Consider the following 20,198-nt stretch of genomic DNA (forward strand, 5'->3'; position numbering starts at 1 on the left):
TAGGATGTGTGATTATAGGTTCTTTAAGAATATTTCAGTAAATAGAAATTGCCTACAGGTGCAACAGAAAAGATATAAAGGAACAGACACATTGTACGCTCTCGTCTCAAATCATAAGACACTGCATCATCTCCTTTATTTCCTTTCAGCAATAGGTGGAATTCAGAATGCCATATGCCTATAAATATTATAAATTTTTGAGACTGAAGTTTCCGACTTTGCAGCTTCATCGGTTAGGTGTATTTTTAGTTTATAACCGTAGGAAATCACAAGTTATTGGTAGCCTACTAGTTTATTTCTGGAGTTCTAGATTGCTAAAATCCTTGAAGATGATCTAGTTTGCAGATGCAAAGCAGGGAGGCTATATATGTCACTTGAATCATGTGTTTTTTTCCAGAACTAAGCAGTCTACCAGTATTAGATGATGTGATATTTGTGTCTGGTATTCTTGCAGGCACAAGATTTCCGACAACAAGGAACCAAGATGAGGAGGAAAATGTGGGTGGCTAACATGAAGATTAAGCTGGTTGTTTTGGGTATTGTCATTGCCTTGATATTAATTGTAGTATTATCCGTCTGCCGTGGGACCACCGCCTGTTGATTGGAGGAATCTTACTTACCATTCATGCTTGTAGGAATATCACCTTGAATGTCTTCTCTATCCCCCCCCCCAATATGTGCCCTCTGCCCTCTGAGTTTTCGTTCTAACTTTTTTTCCCCATTTATTTCTTTATTCTATTAATTTTTTTAAGGTTTTCGTATTCTCTTTCCATTAGGAGTTTTTGGTTTATGTGATGTTTTGTATGACAGCATATGAATTGCCAGGCGTTTTTTATTATTACTAGCAAGATGCACGTGCTATGCACGTGATGTTAAACAAAACTTGTCGAAAAGTGTAAACATAATTTGGGTGAGCACACTTACAATTGACATTATGTCTGAGCAGACACACTGGCATGGTCGTTTAAAATTTGAATTGAATGGAACTCCATTCCTATTTGATTTCCAGACATATGTAAGCAATAAACTTTTAAATATAGCTCCAAATAACATGTACTTTGAGCCTCTCATCCTAGCAAGTGCACGTTGCAAACGACAAAGATAAAAAGTTAGTGCATCAAAAGCATTTATATAACGTTATTCACTAAAATCAGTATCCAACCCTTAGGTAAATAGGTAATATGCAACTGTAGGTATTGAATTGGAATAATGGGACATACACTCCAGAGCTGAGTCATTTGGTTTGTTAATCAATTATCCAAAATGGAGCTACAATGACATATGTGGCACAATGGCATACTCAGTCTACATAAGATATTACATCAATATAAGAATTAAAATACATCAATAACAAAAAAAAATAGGTCGCTCTGACTTGTCCTCCACTATAATAGCTGGTATGTTGCAACCATTTACTCATAAGCAGCTAGCTACTCGCAGGTAGAGTGAGACGGGTGGGGAATCTATGGAAGTACGTTCTTCTTATGAGTGTTCATGCATTGGGTGTTGGCTTGAAACTGGGTCCCAAATACGACCATAAACTTAGCAATTGTCATAGGGAATGGTTCTTGTATAGTAACTGCATTATGAAATGGAATGCATCATACTCACATATATGCAAGAAATCATCAAGAATACAACCCATTGAATCCATTGATACTCCAATATTAACCGAGTATCTATGGGATGAACTTAATTAAGTTAGAAAATATTTCTTTACTCATTTAAAGAGATTAAATTTCAGATTGTTATAGTTACCCCAAAATTTCAGATGGCCTTTTTATAATTCATTAAATTAGATATTTCCTATTCTAACATGGATATTTTAAGTGTTGGATCTATCGCCAACTTTCTCCAATAAACACCACCAAATATAGTAATATACCATATTTTTTTATTGTACATTATTAGGATATATTTATTAACTGAGTCATCCCTGTATGAGAGGTACCTTTGCTAAGGATCTTCAAGTTGAGTATAAAGCAAATGGGATTAGGGGAAGTATACAACGTAAAAGTAAATCTTCAGTAAGAACTACCAAGTTTTGAATTCTCATAAACAAAATTGCATGCATTTAAGTTTAAAATATGCTTTTGGATATATTGGTCTTACTTGTCCAACCCAACCCAGTTACCTTGAGCACGCTTAGCTTCCACAGCAAATGCTCCACATGGTGTTCCAGAAACAATCTTGATCTTGATATTTATCTGATGAACAGTACCATTTGGAAAAGAATTAGTAGCTAAGTAAGCACATATGCATACATACACATTCAAAGTTACTAAACCCCTAACCTTGTTTGGGTCATAAACATCATGAAGCTGGAGCATCATTTGAGAGCAAGAACCTGTAATATCAATATTTTGGGGTCAATTGGTTCCCAACTTCAACCTATGAGTAAAGTTCTTGGATCAATCCTTGGCGATGGTGTTGCGCCGAGACCAGACTTTTGTTTTTTGGGTATCTCTGGCCAGTCCATGGAAACAACCACCAGTAATAGATACATTTTACAGCTACTTACTACTACGTACAGGTAGAAAAGAGCTACTTACAGCTGCAATAGAAGAGCTAGAATATGCCCTAGGAGTCCAGGAATGGAGTGAGTAACATCAGCACCAAAAGGCCATTTTCTAGTGGCAGGCCCGCACCAATGGCAGTTACCAATTAAGTTGGAAAAACTACTGGAGCCATGTTTGTGGCTTTATGCTCAGCACATTAACATGAGAAGGCCACAATATAAACACTTATTTGATAGCATACCTTCTACAGACACAACAGAAAAGCTTGTAATGCTACCCTACTTTGTGAACTCTTTGAAAGGGTTTAACAAAAAATTTATCATAAGAGAATTGCATATTTGTTACTGTTAAGTTGTGAGACTGCAAGCGACCAACTGCCTTCCATGACCCCACTAGCCATAACCATATTTCTGCTACTGTTGATGATTGGGCCTGCAAGAGGATCAGAGATTTAATTACACTGAGTAAAAAAATGTTCCACATCGAAAGACAAGTGAGATGATTACGTGAAATTCCATTGAGGAAGACAGTGTGATGCTCACAAATTGTTACTAAAGCAGCACTTGCGAATTATTTTCTTTGCAAATGAATCGGATTAAATGTGATGAAGTTCAATACAATTAAAAATATTTTGAGGACTAAAATCGCGTGTACAGTACCAGAAAGTTAAATACCTTGCATGATGAAGCAACAAGTTTTCCTTTGTGGTCGCAGCACAAAGAAAAGAGCTCATTCCCGTGACCATACAACTTGTGTGACTCAGGCCACAGCGTGTTTATTGCCAGTTGTTCCTCGATTGGGGCCTCTGTCAAGACAACTGGTACTGCATCTGGTATAGCTCCTAGTGTGTCTAAATCATCATTGGCAGATTTCTGTGGGGCCTCCTTTGTAGCTGGAATAAGAAAATGTCCCATTCCATTAGACTAATTACTAAATAAAAGAAAATGACGACAAAGATTTATCTGATCTAAACTTGGACATTCACAAAACAGATGCCATACGAGAAACTGTCAAACTGAAATCTATCATGTAAATTTGTTTCCCTCAAAAAAGTAGCATCAAGAGATGTTTTCCAGATTACAGAGAATGACAGCATAAGAGCAAACAGAAGAATACACACAAACGCGCGCGCGCGTAAAGAAAGAGAATTCTGGCGCACCTTGAGCATAAATAGGTTTTTGAGATAGCCCAAGTGCAGACATGTTTGCACCCATAATTTGGATCTCCCCTGGAAGATCTTCAGGTGCAGTAAATTTTTGAAAATGAGCATGACTTAGTGTCTTCAAAAATGACAATGAAGCTTCGAACACTCTGTCAACTTTTTCATCTGCCCCACTAACAAAGCGGTGATTTCCCTTCCCTTGAATGATTGTGACACAGTTAATATCGTGCCCATGAACTTGAGGACGAGCAATTTCATGCCAAGAATATTTATCTTCAGAGCAGACTTCATCTTTCCATGGAGCAAATATTCTGGAAGTCTAAATTACAACATAATATTTGTTAAGAATGTCGGAATAAAGCATGATTAATGAACTCAGTTTAAGCATACATAGCAGAAATATGCAGTGTTAGACAATTCCAAAACCAGTTCAAGCAGCTGTTTGATAGCTTCAATAAATTATTACAAGTAAACTCATTTGATTGAACAAATTTTCATTTTTCCACAAGAACCATTTTCAAACAAGCCAATTATAGAACAAATGAAGGATTGACCAATAGCAGAAACATTTATTCAGATAACATGTTGATGATTCTGAGCAGTATAAATAGAGTATATTTTACCTGGTCATGACTGACTGATAGCACATAATCACCGCTGCGAGACCAAGTAATATCTGTCACGGCTGCATAATGACCTGAAGGAACCTTTTGTGGTTGCCAATTGTCAAAGTCCACTCCAACATTTCTCCAAAGATGGAAAGATCCACCATACCCATGAGCTAGAATTGAATCTCCACCAGGGCTCCAATGGCCACCATAAAACCCTAAAGCACAATGGCTCAATTCACCAACAGAAACCACATTCATCCAGATACCTGTGGTTTTTTCAGGTTGCCAAATCATCATGGTCTTATCCATAGAAGCAGATAAGATTGAATAAGGTTGATAGACATCACTCCCTTCAGCAGATAAACTGGATGGAGGCTGCCATTGCACTGAATATACCCAGTCCTCATGTCCAATTAGTAAAGATTCTAAAGAGATCTGGTAGGAAGAAGAACCAGCAATTACCAAAGGACCTTCAATCTCCTGTGCTTCAAAGATGGAAAAGAATCGGTTCTTATTCTCTAATTAGACTTTTCCATTTCTGAACCTGTTATTAAATATCTTATTAAATAATGCAATTATTGCTAATTAAATGACATTAATAGTAATGCGTACAAATGAGAATGGCGTGGATTTAGTTTTCTAATATACTCCCACATGAAAAGACTGATTGGCCCTATTTAAAGGTGTTAAGCAATTGTTTTATTTAAGGACAATATCGGTACTGAAAATTTATAAACACATAAAAAGACAAAGTAGTCCTCATTAATAAATAGCTAAGCATCTATTTTTATTATTCATCAAGGGTATTATGCGTCAAAAAAAGACCCGGATGAATTTAAGAGGCCACGATCATTATAGATATACTAGTAGTAGAGATTATTAGAAGGGGAAGATCCTGTTGATCTTAGTAGCACTGAGGTTATTTTATTTTTTATTTTAATTTTTGAATTGAATGTGGAAGTGATGCTGCCACCAAGGACCCTACACCTGTTTCTCGAAGAACCCTAAACTTGGTCCTCGTAAACTCTAGGATTGGTCTGTCACTGCATAAACTTTAGGCCTATTAGCCGAACCCCTGTCTGAACAACATACCGATGACCAGTACATTGTAATTGGAATTGGATAGATACATGGAACTGTCAATCAATTAGTTAACTATGGTGTGTTTGTCTGTTTGATTGAGGCGAGATATGAATGAAATGAGAAGATCTGGCCAAATCACCTGAGCACTGGGTCCTATGTGGGTAGGATCACTTATTTGTCTGAAAATACTTATTTGGTATAAAGGGGGTTTGCGACTACTGTCACGAGTTTTGTTGAAAAAAGGGTGTGCAATACAGAGGTGAAAAACTGGTGATTATTTTCTCCAGTTGAAATCAAGGTGAAATCTTCTACCGAGATAGTGGCTGACTTGTTAACTTCGGACAGGATGTTGGATTCCGTCTTTGTATTTTTTTCGTTTTTTTTTTTCGGACGGAATGTTTCATTCCGTCTCGCATGTTTTTTCGATTTTTTTTTGGTTTTTTTTAACTTCAGACAAAATATCGGACAGGATGTTACATTCCGTTTGGATCAAAAAGCCTCTAGACGGAATCTAACATCCCGTCCGAGATTTTTTTTCACCTTTGCATTGCACAGCTTCACCTTGCTTTTTATTGTTTTGGTGAAATGAGGAGAATAAGTGCCTACGTGGAAGTGAATAAGGGGGGAATTATTTTGACTTGCATTGCAAATGCTCTTAGGCTTGGGTTAAAGTTCAACGTCCACTTTCATGTGATCTAGTTAATTGATGTCTCTTTAGTTTCTATTAATGCGATCTATCATCTCGAGCGGTTCTAGATTTCTAGTTAATTGAAAAGGAGAGTTGAATCCAGTCTAAAAATACAGTCGGTGGTAGCACAAAAAAAATATCTCTCTCCAATTATACGGTCGGTGGTAGCACAAAAATAGTCCATTAGTAGGAATACATTCTTGCATAATTCAAGGAGATACATTGTACAAAACTTAAATTGTGATATTTTAAATGGATTTTCTTTATTTCACATGCTTTATCTTTTGGAATAACTCGTTAGACACTAAACTTTACAAAAATGGTATGTTAGAAGTTGCTCTTAGGATCAAGTGGGTGATTCTGATGATGGACCAGCAGGTTTATATGTTTTTGAAACTTTAATTAATTGGTTATATTTGATGCATCAAATAAATGAATCGAGCTACTCAGAGCTCTACCTTTTTGTGCCACTCAAGTAGTTGTCTTGCAGCGTGAGCTTATTCTCAAGATCTTGGAATCAATGACAAAACAAGAACACCAATACAACCACTAAAGCAATAATGAAATAGCAGAGAATAAACGAACACAAGGAACTTAGGTGGTTTGGCAATTGCCTTCGTCCACAAGCGCAACAAAATCTACTATAATCAAAGAGTTGTTTACAATGTCACGAGCCTCACACAAACACCAATCTCTCTCTCACACGCACACACTTTTGGTATTCACAAATTTATACTATTGCAATATCACAATGCACTCACAAATTTGGTTATTGCCTCACACTAATTATTGTTCCAATAATGTACTCGTTACGTGCCCCGTACACTATGAGCTCTCTTTGTTGTGTCTTCTTAATTCACTAGTCTAATGGGGTATTTATAGACTCCCAATTGCCGAAAGCGTATAAAGAACCAATTTGGTATTGGTTTCCAAAACCAATTTAGACTTCCAAGCCGTGTTGAAGAAAGACATGAATTGGTTTCCAAAACACAATTCCAAAGTTATGTGAACATGTGTTGGAGGTGCTTGGTTTACAATTCCAATTTGGAAACACCCACGTGATCAGGTTCCACAAACATAACTATCTCCCACTTGAAGACTGATAACCAATGTAAATCAACTCCATGCATTTCCAATGCGTAATGGTGCACTTCATCCACGATCTTCAAGCTAGACATAGCTTCAGCTCCTCAGTATTCATTGTCTTTGTCCATTGTGAGTCCCAGCTCACTGCAGTAGCTCCCACTGTAAAGACATAACCAGTAGTGTCTTTCCTGCGATCAACTTCACCTACAAAGTCTGTATCAATATACTTTTACAAGTACACATCACCCCCTCACATCAGTAGTACCACTTAGGTACTGCAGTATCCACTTCACATCCCAGTACTGCTTGCCACGATTGGCCATCAACCTGCTAACATCTCCTACTGCATGGGAAATATCTGGATGCATGCAAACCATGTACCACTGCCAAGGGAATTGTGTCAAACTACACAAACTCTTTCTCAGCTTGCATACCATATTGTCTCTACCCATCTTAATGAAACATTCACGTTGCTGTACACACATCTCTTCCTCTTGGCCATCATGGAGGAAGACAATTTTCACATCTAACTGCTCAATGTGTAAATCTTCTGCTGCAACAATATTCGACACTGACATTGTAGTATTCAGTTTCACAACTGGAGAGAATATCACTGTGTAATTATAGACGAGGGACTTCATCTCATTCTTCATTGCAAGCTCCCACTTGCTTGCATCATCAACCTCTAATGCTTTATCACAGCACTGGGGCACACCACCATCAATACGTGGCAATGATACTGGCGGTTCTCTGTTGATCAGGTAAGCAACTGTGCTAATGGTGTCTACCCAAAATTTCTTAGGCATCCTTGCTAGCGTACGCATATACTTAGCCATAGTACAAAATATCACGATATATATCGAGAAATTAGAGATGGGCACAGAAATATCGCAATATTCAATGGGATACAAACAAGTGTAAGTATCGATGATATTTGTTGATATATCGACCATATAACAAATTTTCATTCTATCCATGATATTTGGGCAGATAGAACCCTTCGGTGATCCTGATCAAGCAGATTCACCATCATTTCAACTACCTTTGCCATCTCATTTGATAACACCGAACCAGGATCAGGACATTAGCCACGATTCTGACCTTGTTGCATATACATCATTGCAACCGCCACAACCATCTTCATCTGACTGCCAAGACAGCCAGCAATGCTCTCCATTCGCAAATCCTGCATCACTAGTACGATTCCTGGCTTTCCCATTCTAACTGCATTGTGAAAACTTGTGTCATTTAATGATGATATACAAAATAATCTTTCTTGATGGATTGTACAGGAAATGGAATTGATATATGATTTGAAAGGGCATATGGAGAGGCTTTAGTATGAGATGTCCGAGATTCGAAAATCAATACAGAGTTGCGTGGGAATGCAGGTGAACTTGCAGAACTCCATTAAGCAGGAGGTTGCAGCGACTGTATGTCGTACCAGTAAATCTTGAAATCGTTGGTTTCACTGATTCAACTTTCTTTCTGACTATTATTGCTGTAAAAATCTTGAAAATTTGAATTTGGTTATGTGTTTCAAATTGGAGAATTATTTAAAACAATCTCTAGATAATTATTGATAATTGAGTTCTTTTGATGATGATGAAGATGGTTGGTTGTAGTTTCTAGCAATTTTTAGGATGAAGTCAGAATATATTTCTCTGACTACAGAATGTGGTATCAAATCTCTCTAACATATTTGTCGTGATGATCATATTGTTGCTAACGTAAGTTAAGTATTATGGATGGAATTCTTGGATTCTTCCTGTGGCTACAATATAATGAGATGCCAATATGGCCTTTGGAGCGTGCCCCCTGTGTCTAACTAAGGGCTATCTATTCCCCCTTTTGGTAGTTGGTATATTTTGCTAATGGAAAAGGCACAAGTGCAAGAACTTAAACTTACAAGGCCTTGCTTGATGGCACGAAGTTCCAGCAGCCATATGGAGCATAAAAGCGTCATCGTAGATCATAACATTTCCTACCCGCTCCCACGCGAGCTTGCCAAAATAACTACAAGCCGACGAATTTAAGAATTCACATTAAAAAAACACGCACACACATACAGAGAGAGAAGAGTCTTTTCCACTATTTCTAGTTATGTGTTCAGTTAATGGGGAGAAAAAGAAAACCGAAGTGGAATTTTGAAGAAAGGGGAATCTAGAAATGCAAAAGCAGCGGATTTTTGGGCTAAATGAGTTTTGTCAGTGAGAACTTGGCCGGTGTTGATATCAAAATTTGTGAATAATTTCTACACTCGGTCAAGTGAGCACGAATCAGCTTTTCCAAGACTTACTATACAGAATACAATTTCTAGAGTTTAGTGACCTACCCTTCTATGTGTGTTTTTCTATATGCTTATGATAAAATCTCATTCTACTTTTAAAATTGTTCATTGGAATTTGAGGAATTTTATTATAAATAAAAAGAATACGGAGGGGAGGGGGTGTCGATTTATAAAAGTCAGTCTAAGACAAGAACATTGTGACTTTCCTTTCATGCATGATATTTGTAGATATATCCATGATATTTGTGGATATATCACGATATATCCACGATATTTGCAGTTAGAAATACCCACACATAGTCTGTCGATATTTGTTGCTATTAGTCGATATATTTTGATATATCCACGATATTTGCAGATGCCCCAATGTAATATATCCCCACATAGGGAGATATATCCACGATACATATCCATAAATCAGGGATTGATATTTTGTCATATCCTGATATTTTGTACTATGCACTTAGCTATTTTTGTCAATGTTATGAGTAGGGGTGTCTCTTTTTGCCGAATTTCTGATTTTTATGAAATCTAACCCGAAATTGGTATGGCTCTGGGTGTAGTTTTCATGGGCCGATTTTTCGATTTCCGAAAATTCTGAAAAAAAATTGGATCAGATTCGGATATAACTCTACAAACCGATCCGATCCGAAAGTTTCAATATATAGCCGATCTGAAATTTCTGATATTATTGCCAATTTATTCCGAAAATATGTATTTCTCTCACTATCCACTTGATTAGATCTCGACTATTCTTTCATTTTCTAGTTTTTTACTTCCAAAAACAAAACAAAAACATAACCTAGCTGCTACTTCCACACTTGAATTGGACCACTCCACTGTCATTACACCGTCTACCATAACAACAATAATATGAAAAAAAAATGTCATTGAGTCATACAATGACTTTCAGACTAATCCAAAAGCCAAATTCTAATAGATAGAATGTTATGTAAAGTTATTTAGAGTCCAAGACCAGAATCCATTATTCATGCAGACACTTCACGCTTCAATTTCCACACACGAAAAAAGATTGAAACATTACAAATACCCGGACCTCAATGAGAATGCAATGTTTTGTTGTTGGTGGTCGCATGTTCTTTTCTCATTTTTCTTGGATCACTTGTTTGAATGAAAATGGGTTTTCTCAGTAAACAAGTGTGTATTGCTGTTGGTACATTGGTGTTGTGGACATGGTTTTCTCTCCCTACAATGAACACTGGCGTATGATATTCCAAAAATAATTGAAAGTAAAGAGATCTTTGAAAATTTACTAATTATTTCAAAATTTCCGAAAGTTTCGAAATTGGAAATATATTTTGAATCCGAAAAAAAATTGGATCGGATTTGACTAGCATATTAGGTTCCGAAAAAAATTCAGAAAAATTATGAAAGAGGTTAATCTGATCTGAAGTCACCCTAGTTATGACCATACACTCTGCCACCTCGTTTAGTTGAGGCATCCCTTGCAAAGTTGCAAAATATATTTCATATGGTGATACACACAACATTTTAGCTGGTCAGAATCAAGACCCAAAATATCGATATCGATGAATATATCGGTGTACCCAAAAACCGATATATATATCGGATATATCCATTTTTTTGTGACCAGTCCAAACTATTTAAAATATTAGAAATATCAGATATATCTGAAATATAATATCGGAAATATATTGAAAATATCAGATTTATATTAAAAAATGGTCAAAAAGTCAACCGATATATATCGTAAATATCGGATATATCAATTATATCGGCGATATAAAGTTTTATTTCGGAAATTCCGATATATATCGGAAAAAAAGGTTCTATATTCGGTGGATATATATCGAAAATATCGATATCGGTGTACCAAAATACCGATATATATATCGGCGATATATCGGATATATTTTGGTCCATGGTCAGAATCGCTTAATTCCATATTGATGCTTTTACTCACAATCTTCTTAATTCGACTTTCAACAGTGAAATTCATAATGAACTTGATTTTGTACTTGGTTACTCCAATTGGAAACATCTTTATTCTATGGAAAGCAGTAACAGGAGTAGCTCGATGGACAATATATGGAGTCGGCCTAATGAGGTGATGTATACACTCAGCGGGAAGTCTACTAAAAATTTCATGATTATTATGTCATAATGGAGAGGTTCTCCATCCATTATCACTCTCGTTTTCACTTACCTGACCACGGCGAGATTGAACCCAGGGTAAGCATCGTGTTATTATATTCTTCATAATTTCTGCAAACAGAATCAACTTGGAAAACTGGGCCTGGATCAGTTAAACAAACTTATTTGTTTATGGATAAGAAACAGTACTATCAAATTTTGACAAAATACGCCCGCACACCTAGCAAAGAAACCTTCTTCGGATACCTATATAAAAACGTACAGCACAATATAGAATTCTTGGAATCAAAATTCTTGCTGGTTGAAGTATCATCAATCAAGGGCGATGCTATATACGAAGTGTTAAAATTAAATTGTGAACCTAATACATATTAGTTAGTGAAATTTGAGACCAGATTGAATTCTATCGGCAATGGTCATTGTAAAGATTAGAATTCGTGATTAGTCTTACAAGTGATGAGAATGAGTTTATGTTGTAGATTTGACTGAACTCCATTCCGTAGAACTGCCTTCGTATCGAGTTTTTTAGCGAACTTGAATCAAGTCGGACGTAGTTTATAAAGATAGAGATTTTGGAGATGGCTCCAGTGACATAGAGAAGATGGAGAGTGGAGAAGAAGCCTAGAATTCTCCTCTGATTTCTTAGAGAGTGGAGAGGTAATATATAGAATTCTCCTTCCCTAGTGCTCCATTGGTTAATGACATTTAGTATTGGATTGATAATATTTACTATTTAGTAATTGCCATTGACACTAAATAGATATTTACTAAATGATAATATCATTTTTTGACATTTAGTCACTACAAGAAACAGGGTCTTTGGCGACAAAAAAAATTGTTGCTGAAAATCGCATAAACGTCGCTAATACAAATTGGCGACGCTTTTTGGAGTGTCGAGTCAACGTCGCTAATGCTATAGTCGGCAATGATATGCAGCCACGCTATTTTAACGTCGCCAAATAGCCGATATTTATCGACGTTTATTACTGTCGCTATTTCTCTAATTTCGTCGCTAACTCATTTTGGTATTCTCATTGTAGTAACGTCGCAAAAGATGAAATTTTGGCGACATTTTTAAAATCGTCGGTAATAAAAAGCATTACTAGCAAGCGTTTTAGCGTCAATAAAAGTCTGAAAATTTTGAAAATTTTAGCATTATTAGTGACGTTTTAATCATCGCTATAAGTCCAAAAATTAAAAAACAAATATCTTATTAGCGACGTTTTTATTGTCACTAAAGATATTAGTAATTTGAAACTTTGGTTATATAAGCGACGTTGTTATCATCGTTAAAGATCTAAAATATTTGAATTTTGTGTATTTTTAGTGACGTTTCTATCGTCGAAAAGGTAAAACAAATTAAAAAAATTAGTGTTATAAGTGACGTTTTCATCGTAGCTATTGGTTAATTGTAATCATATTCTCACACTACATACGTCACAAAAGACTATTTTGATCACTAATATCGTTTCCGATTGCCCCCTCTATTCAACAAATAAACACAACCAGAACATCAATTATCTTAAGCAACAAATTTTCAATAAATAAAAGTGAGTTAATTCACTCCATTAGAAACAAAAGAGAGTTGCATCATCCCCTTTCATAATTTTTATTTCTGAACTCATCTTAAGAAAAGTATTAACTTAAACAAAAACATTTCTAAACATCCCTCAAGTAGCTTGAGAATGAACCATCTTCACAAAATAAAAAATGATAATAAATAACATTTAGATTCCTCTAGTGCCTCTTGCAATTCCAAAACGCCATTTCTTCACAAAAACTAATACCAAACCGATCCATTTTGGCATAAGATTATCTGCATACAAAGATATTATCTATTAGACCACAAAAAAAAAATTTTTTTGAAACAAAAAATATAATAGTTTCATCACGTCAAAATTAAAATCCAGTGAACTATTAACAATTATGTTAAGTTTAAATTGTATCAAAATAATTTATCCATTAGACCTCTACTAGCTAGTATTCATTGAGATAAATCTAAGAACTGAATTATATACAAAACAAGAATTTCATTAATATGAAGAGGCACAAAGGTACAAGGCTAGAGGAGTCTGTAGTACGAAGTTATATACCTCCTTAGCACGGCACTAAGGAAAGCATAGACTCTAAAGACCACGAATATATAAGCCAAAATCCCATTTCCACTTCAAATAAGAATGTCTAATAATTCACAGCTCACATTCTAATGTCCAAAGACCCGGTGGTGGCGTGATGTGATGGTGATGGCAGTGATGGGGTGGAAGAATTCAGTGAGGCAAGAGGCAACATTGGCAGTACCAAAAGGCCACTGCCAAACACACAAACAACAACCTTGTGTATCCTATTCATGTGTTTATGTGGCTCAGCGGGCTTCATCTACATCCATATAATTCTTCTCGCATTGATTCTCCAACTTTTGTAACTGAATTTGAAACTTGTTGAAGGAACTGAATTTTGGCAAGGTATAGGTATAGGTAACTGAATTTTGGTAAGGTATAGGTGAAAGGTCTCCCCTATTGTACAACTTTTGTAACTGAATTTGAACCAAAGAAGGAACAATGCAAGATGTCTCAGCCATTTCATGTATCTCACCCTCATATGACAAGCATTCATCTCTTTGAAAATTCCTTTAAAATCGACTCTTTATTGCATTTAGCAATTGAGGTGTTTCCCTGAAGAACCTCCTCGGAAGAAGCAACTCTGTTGCATCAAGATACTTCAAACTCAAGGAACTTGATTCAGATACCCAAGTCAAGATCCTATTGATCTCCTCCAGTGGCCATTGCATCAACCTTAACAGGACCATCAGCTCTATCCAATGGGCTCGATTCAACATCACTCACAACATCCACAGTAGTAGCTGTTGGATATTCACTTGTAAATCTAGAGTTAGCTTCAATGGGATCATCAAGGTTCATATACACTGGCTCATCTTCATTCGAGCTAGACTCAACAGATAGGGATTTAACCTCAGTAGGCATATTACTAAAGGAATCGGTTGACCCTTCCAAAGTAATAGATTCACTAGAAGACTCTGAATATGGCTGAGCTTCTTCGATAAAAAAACCCCCTTCGATCAATAGATTCACCAGAAGACTCTGTTTATGTGTACTCCACATAAACACATGAATAGGGTGACAAGTTCTATTGAAGATGACAAGTTATCTCCCCAAGTAGCATTGAGATGAATCCGCGGGTTTGGAACCTACCCAAGATCAGTCTAACTAAAGGTTCTGACTCAGACAATATGAAAAAAATAAAAAGCTCTACCCTCCCTCATAACAAAAAGGATTACCCACCTATCATGCTAATCAACCACCAACGAAACCCCACCCCCAACACCCAACATGAAACAAATCACCTCAAAATTACATAACATAGTCAAGTAAGGTAGACCTATATATCTTTGCAAGATACATACTTTATAGAATAGAGTTAAATAGAACTAATCAAATCAATACTAGGGAAAGTAAATCTAAAGAAATTAATTTAAACATAAATAAATAAAGCCACAAACAATAGGGGTGGAAGAATTTAGTGAGGAGCTATGAACTAATAGGTCATCTACTTAAAGTTTATGTCTACCCAAATCTCAAACAATTACATACCTAAGATAAGATATGTGACTTTTATAGTAAAATTTCGACAGAGTCTCCTCTGTATTTTCAACATTTCATAAATACAATAACCTGTCATAACCTGAAAATCACAATAATATATTTCACAAGACGGTGAAAAACCCATATTCCATTTACCAAAACTGAATGGACTATATACAACCTAAAACATGATATGGAGGCTTATTCATTCCGATCAAACAACTATATCCCAATCAAGCAACACCAACACATATAAGAAAAACAGTTAAATTCATAAATCATACCACATTGAAGGAGGACCACCAAGCTTCTCCATGAGATAGTCCAACTGGCGTTGTTGTTGTTGAATTTGCGCCTGGTGTGTTTCTTGTGTCTCTTGAGCCGCTTCCTTCCATCCTCGCAACTCTTCTAGTTGAGACTCTGCCTCTTCTGCCCTTGCTCTCAACTGATCCACATCTGGGTGCTCATATCCAGCCACACGTTTACGGGATGGGGGTGCCTCGCCATGTCCAAGACCACGTTTATAACTGGGTCTTCGCCCAAGACTTCATCAAAAATCTCTTCTTCAGTCAAAGGGTTAGAACCTTCTAGTGTAGGTTGATTTTGTAATTCCACCATTCTCTCCTGAAAAGAAAACAAATAGATATAACTATCTCACAAAAGTACGATTTAGCTAACTTAAAGGGTAAGTACGAGTTAATTACATAATTATTTTCTCGCCCGGGGAGAAACCCCCCTTTTCTCACTAAAATGAGTCTTACGATATAGTGCGATCATCGACCTCTTGTTGAGTCTCGGGATCAACCGGCTGTGTCATTTTAAAAGACAGACAAAATTCCAAAGTTAGTACTAAAAAGAAAACTATTTATAATATCTAAAATTAATCAATTAAGTGTACCATGTCGAGCGGATCCAAGACAAAAGATTTTGAACCAAAGACAATGGTTGACGACAAGGCATGAGTGGTTGTATTGGTTATGCATTACTAACATCCCGGGTTAAAACAAATAAGCAATGCATCATAAAAAAGAACTATTATAATGTGTATAAGTACAACAACCAACCCTTTAGCACTACCACTTCCCACATTGAATTTGGCCGCCATAACCTCTTCTTTAAAAAGAGGAGTAAACTCACTTACCTTGAACTTATCTGTTTCCCCAGATCGCACCATCTCTCCCAAGACTCTTGTGATACACCATCAAATGGGTGTTTACGTTTGTTCACATTATTTGGAATGCTCACGTAGTACTTGTGAAGGCACACCTATGATCTCGAAAACGATCCTTAATATAATTATTAACAGTAGTTTCGACATGTGGTAGATGGATGTCCATGTCAAACTTTTCCTACAAAAACAAATAAAATAAAATACAGACAAAGATATCATAAAGACGTAATTTTCAGCACGATGCTTTAAAGAGTTTAGTAAAAGAAACAATTAATAAACAAACATCAATTACCAAAACAAGCTTGTGAAGACTTTTCCTTTGATCATCAGTCACGTCTTTCCAGTAATGGGCAAAAGGCGGTATTCTAAACCTAGCAATGACGCCAAGCTCAGTGATCCACTGTTGGCTCCAATTGCATACAGGCCTATCTTTCCCAATAGCAATCTCTATCCTCGGTTTTCCACCCCCTCGTGCTAAGTGGTTCTTAAGAATTAGGTTTTGGGTCTTCTTTCTAGGCTCCCGTTTTTTGGCATTCATAATTATTTAGAAGACAAGATATTTGTTAGTAAGTATTGTACCAACACTAGCAGAACCGTAAAAGATTAGTATGAAGAAGAATAGTACAAAATTAAGAAAGAATTATACCAACACTAGAACCATCTTGCGCGGGCTAAGTGGTAAGTGGCTGGCCGTGATGTAACACGAAAGTATCACGGGGATCCACCAGGTGCCATAGCTACACCAAAGCAAATTAAATAGTAATACTTTTAAACAAAAGGCAATAAAAGAAGAATAAGAAGAGTACAATATCAAAAGACAATAGAAGAAAAGGTTCCCGAAAGTTTGAACTGTTTTAATATTTACTTCAAGCAAAGAGTAAATCACACCTATAATCGATCATATTCATGATTCAAAGTTAATATCAAATATTAATGAATCTCTATAGAAAGGATAATCAACATGAACCCTTGAGGGTTTTACGGTAACTAGCAACCTACAATGTCTTTGTGAGTAATGAAAACTTCAAGTCACATCTTAACCTTTACATGTGTAAGTAATACCGCACATGTTAGCACGATACAACCTCCAAATACTTACATTAGGACAGACAAGGTCTTATAAAGGAAAAAGGAGAATAATAATAAGAAGAGCTATTTGGGAAGACTCTCGTATATAAGAAGATTCATACCAAAAATATCCGAGAAAGTGTCAAGTAACAAGGAAGAACAAGCGGCACTCAAATGTTCGAAACACGCCTCGATGAACCCGACTTTTCACGCCCACCAACCGGAAGAGCAAGTCCGATAGCGAGATCCATGGCTAAGAAAAGGACTTTCATTCCCCTATCTTGGTGGTTGAGCAGTTTACCACGAAAAAGACAGATACAAGGGTGATGATGGGTTGATCTCTACTCCCCTATGGCCAACGCGCCAACCAAAAACGAAGAGGCATGACCCCAAAGCTTCCCATAATCTTTCACAAGGTGCGTGAAAAGATCGATGGATGGACTAAGCCGGGAAGAACTATCGATAAGAAGGCTTAATTAGTGAAGAGATGATGCGCTACTAGGATAAGAGTGGGCCGACCTTTTTTATGCTCGGGGCCTGCATCAGTAACTATCGATAAGACTTTATGTCCACGAATTAGGTTCAAAAGGCTTTATAGCTCATGACCTAATTGCGAATCGGGCTAACAACCAAACCCGACGCAAGGGACTCAACTAAGCTCATGATAGCGAAAGTGGTTCAATTCAGGTATTCAAGAAAGCAAAGGAGTAGGTTCCGAGCTCTAAGCAAATTAAAGCAAGAAATCACCGTGTCCGGCCAAGTCAGTCGATCCGAGAAGCCTGTCCTTCATCGCATCGATCAAACAAAATCGATAAAGACATAACCTAACCCATCGTGGTAACGATAAAGAAAGAACAAAAGGGAAGGCAAGGCCCCCTCATCGATACCGAAAGCTTGCTTGTAGTCACTCTCTCGCCCATGTCAACAGATAATTGTTGGGCATTCCAGCCAAGGACTTGAAGATGTCACCACCTTACGTGATAGGACGATCCGACATTTACATAAAAAAAAAAGCAAATAAATCGGCCGGAGAGAGAGGTCTTTCTTTCGGGGCTGTAAATCCATGGAAGCAACTGAAGTAAGGACCGTCGGACTCATACTAGCTACGACCCTCGGTCGCTTTGATTCCGGGGACCCGCATTACATCGCATGCCGAGGAAGAGACTCTGCTTGTCAACGAACATAACACTGCATGCCGAGGAAGAGACTCTGCATTCCAGGGACCCAGACACTGCGAGGTCCGTCTGTTAATGTGTAGCTCCTTAACATCTCTATTTTGCATGTTCGATTTGGACAAAAACAGTGTCATCCTCAAAGTTCCATTCAAGAGATTTGAAAAGCAACTTAACATTCATTAACCACACAAAGGTAGGCAAAGGAGCATTAAGATCATAATCATCATAGTATCATACCAGGTCATCCTTATGGAACTGAATCGTTGCGTATGTCGTCAATCTTTCCAACAGCCTCTAAAATCGATGAGTAAGTAATAAGATCATAATCAAATCCGTTTGAACTCATCTCTTTCATCAGCCTCACAGCCTCCTCAAACATGCCAGCATGACTAAGACGACCGTAACGTGGTTGTAGGATCAGAGTCCGGGTTTAATGTTTGCATTTTTCATCTTCATAAACATCTCCATTGCTCAATTGGATTTGCTGCCCGACCTTGCCAACCCATACAAAATGTTATTGTGTGAGTTTATATCCGAAGTAACCCTCTTCTTCCATTGTTTGAAGCAAAGAATGGGCTTCATCTATCATGCCACCTCTAACCATTCGGACATAAAGGGAATTGTAAGCATACACATCAGATCTGCATCCAAGTTTCCTCATTTCATTAAAAAGATCTATAGCATCACCCAAAGGCCCACATTTTCCAAAGTGTTTGATCATTACAAAGATATACCAGGAGAGCTTGAAGAGCCACGTTCTCTTTTAATTCACGAAACAACTCATTTTATAAGCCAGATCGTTTTGCTTTCCCAAGAGCATCAATAAGACTGCAATAGGCAGATGGACAAGGAGGAAACCCCTTCTCATCCATTTCCTCAAGCAAGTAACAAAGCCTTTTCTACTCTATTTGTCTTGCAAAACCCATCAATAAGAATTGAATATGTAAAATCACTAGGCGTGATTCCATTCTCTTTCATCTTCTCAAGCCATGATGCTACTTCGTGATACTCGGAGCCTTAGACTCAAATAAAGCTTTAATCATAGTGTTGTATGTCACGACATTAGGTGAGCAAATGGAAGGATCTCATGTCCTCAAACACCTTCATAGCATCCCCCAAACGACCGCCCTGCCAAAGGCGTTGATTACGTTGTTCATTAGCACCACATCTGGTCTACACCCATCTTCTCGCATACTGAGAAACATACCATATGCCTCTTCAATCCTTCCTGCCGTCCCAAGCCCCCTTATCAACTCTGTGTATGTGAACACAGTTCGGGTGCAATGCTTCTCTTTCATTTCGCGAAACAAACCCAAAGCTTTCTCGTCCTTACCCATCTTGAAATATATGCTTATAAGAGTAGTATAAATCTTTGCCGTTGGCATGCAGTGTTATGTTCCCCAAACCAGATCACATCTATCCCTTGAGCAATAACTATTTACACCTATTAAAGTCACTACTTGAAACAAAATATAGAGATGCCACTCTTGATATGCATTATCGACAAATCCCCATTGATAATGAGTTATATTGTTAACATTTTAAAGATATCATCCCTCAGATCTTGTACGCACATTATTTTTAGGAGTAAATCATTTGCTAAAACAGAA

At 37.1% G+C, this 20,198-nt stretch overlaps 1 protein-coding gene and 1 pseudogene across 1 annotated transcript; both read right to left on the bottom strand.

Annotated features, from left to right (window-relative positions):
- Positions 1-1,180: 1,180 nt before the first annotated feature.
- On the bottom strand, positions 1,181-4,813 carry LOC147506655 (elongator complex protein 2-like). Its single transcript, XM_086558729.1, has 7 exons — positions 4,305-4,813; positions 3,679-4,000; positions 3,194-3,411; positions 2,865-2,951; positions 2,295-2,347; positions 2,135-2,207; positions 1,181-1,579 (listed from the first exon to the last, which is right to left on the bottom strand). Exons 1-5 carry the CDS (start codon positions 4,599-4,601, stop codon positions 2,330-2,332), a joined length of 942 nt encoding a protein of 313 aa, XP_086414855.1. The 5' UTR covers positions 4,602-4,813; the 3' UTR covers positions 1,181-1,579; positions 2,135-2,207; positions 2,295-2,329.
- A 13,748-nt stretch (positions 4,814-18,561) lies between these two features.
- On the bottom strand, positions 18,562-19,973 carry LOC147506656 (uncharacterized; annotated as a pseudogene).
- Between the last annotated feature and the right edge of the window lie 225 nt (positions 19,974-20,198).

The sequence above is a fragment of the Coptis chinensis genome, chromosome 4 (assembly GCF_015680905.1).
Source record: "Coptis chinensis isolate HL-2020 chromosome 4, ASM1568090v1, whole genome shotgun sequence".
NCBI lineage: Eukaryota > Viridiplantae > Streptophyta > Magnoliopsida > Ranunculales > Ranunculaceae > Coptis > Coptis chinensis.

What these genes read in the sequence shown, in the direction of transcription:
- LOC147506655 (XM_086558729.1), bottom strand. Translation starts at nt 4,601, where the DNA reads ATGGATAAGACCATGATGATTTGGCAACCTGAAAAAACCACAGGTATC. An exon ending in TATCAGTCAGTCATGACCAG is followed by an intron (nt 4,001 to 4,304) that starts GTAAAATATACT and finishes GTTGTAATTTAG; the next exon opens with ACTTCCAGAATATTTGCTCC. An exon ending in AAAACCTATTTATGCTCAAG is followed by an intron (nt 3,412 to 3,678) that starts GTGCGCCAGAAT and finishes TTCTTATTCCAG; the next exon opens with CTACAAAGGAGGCCCCACAG.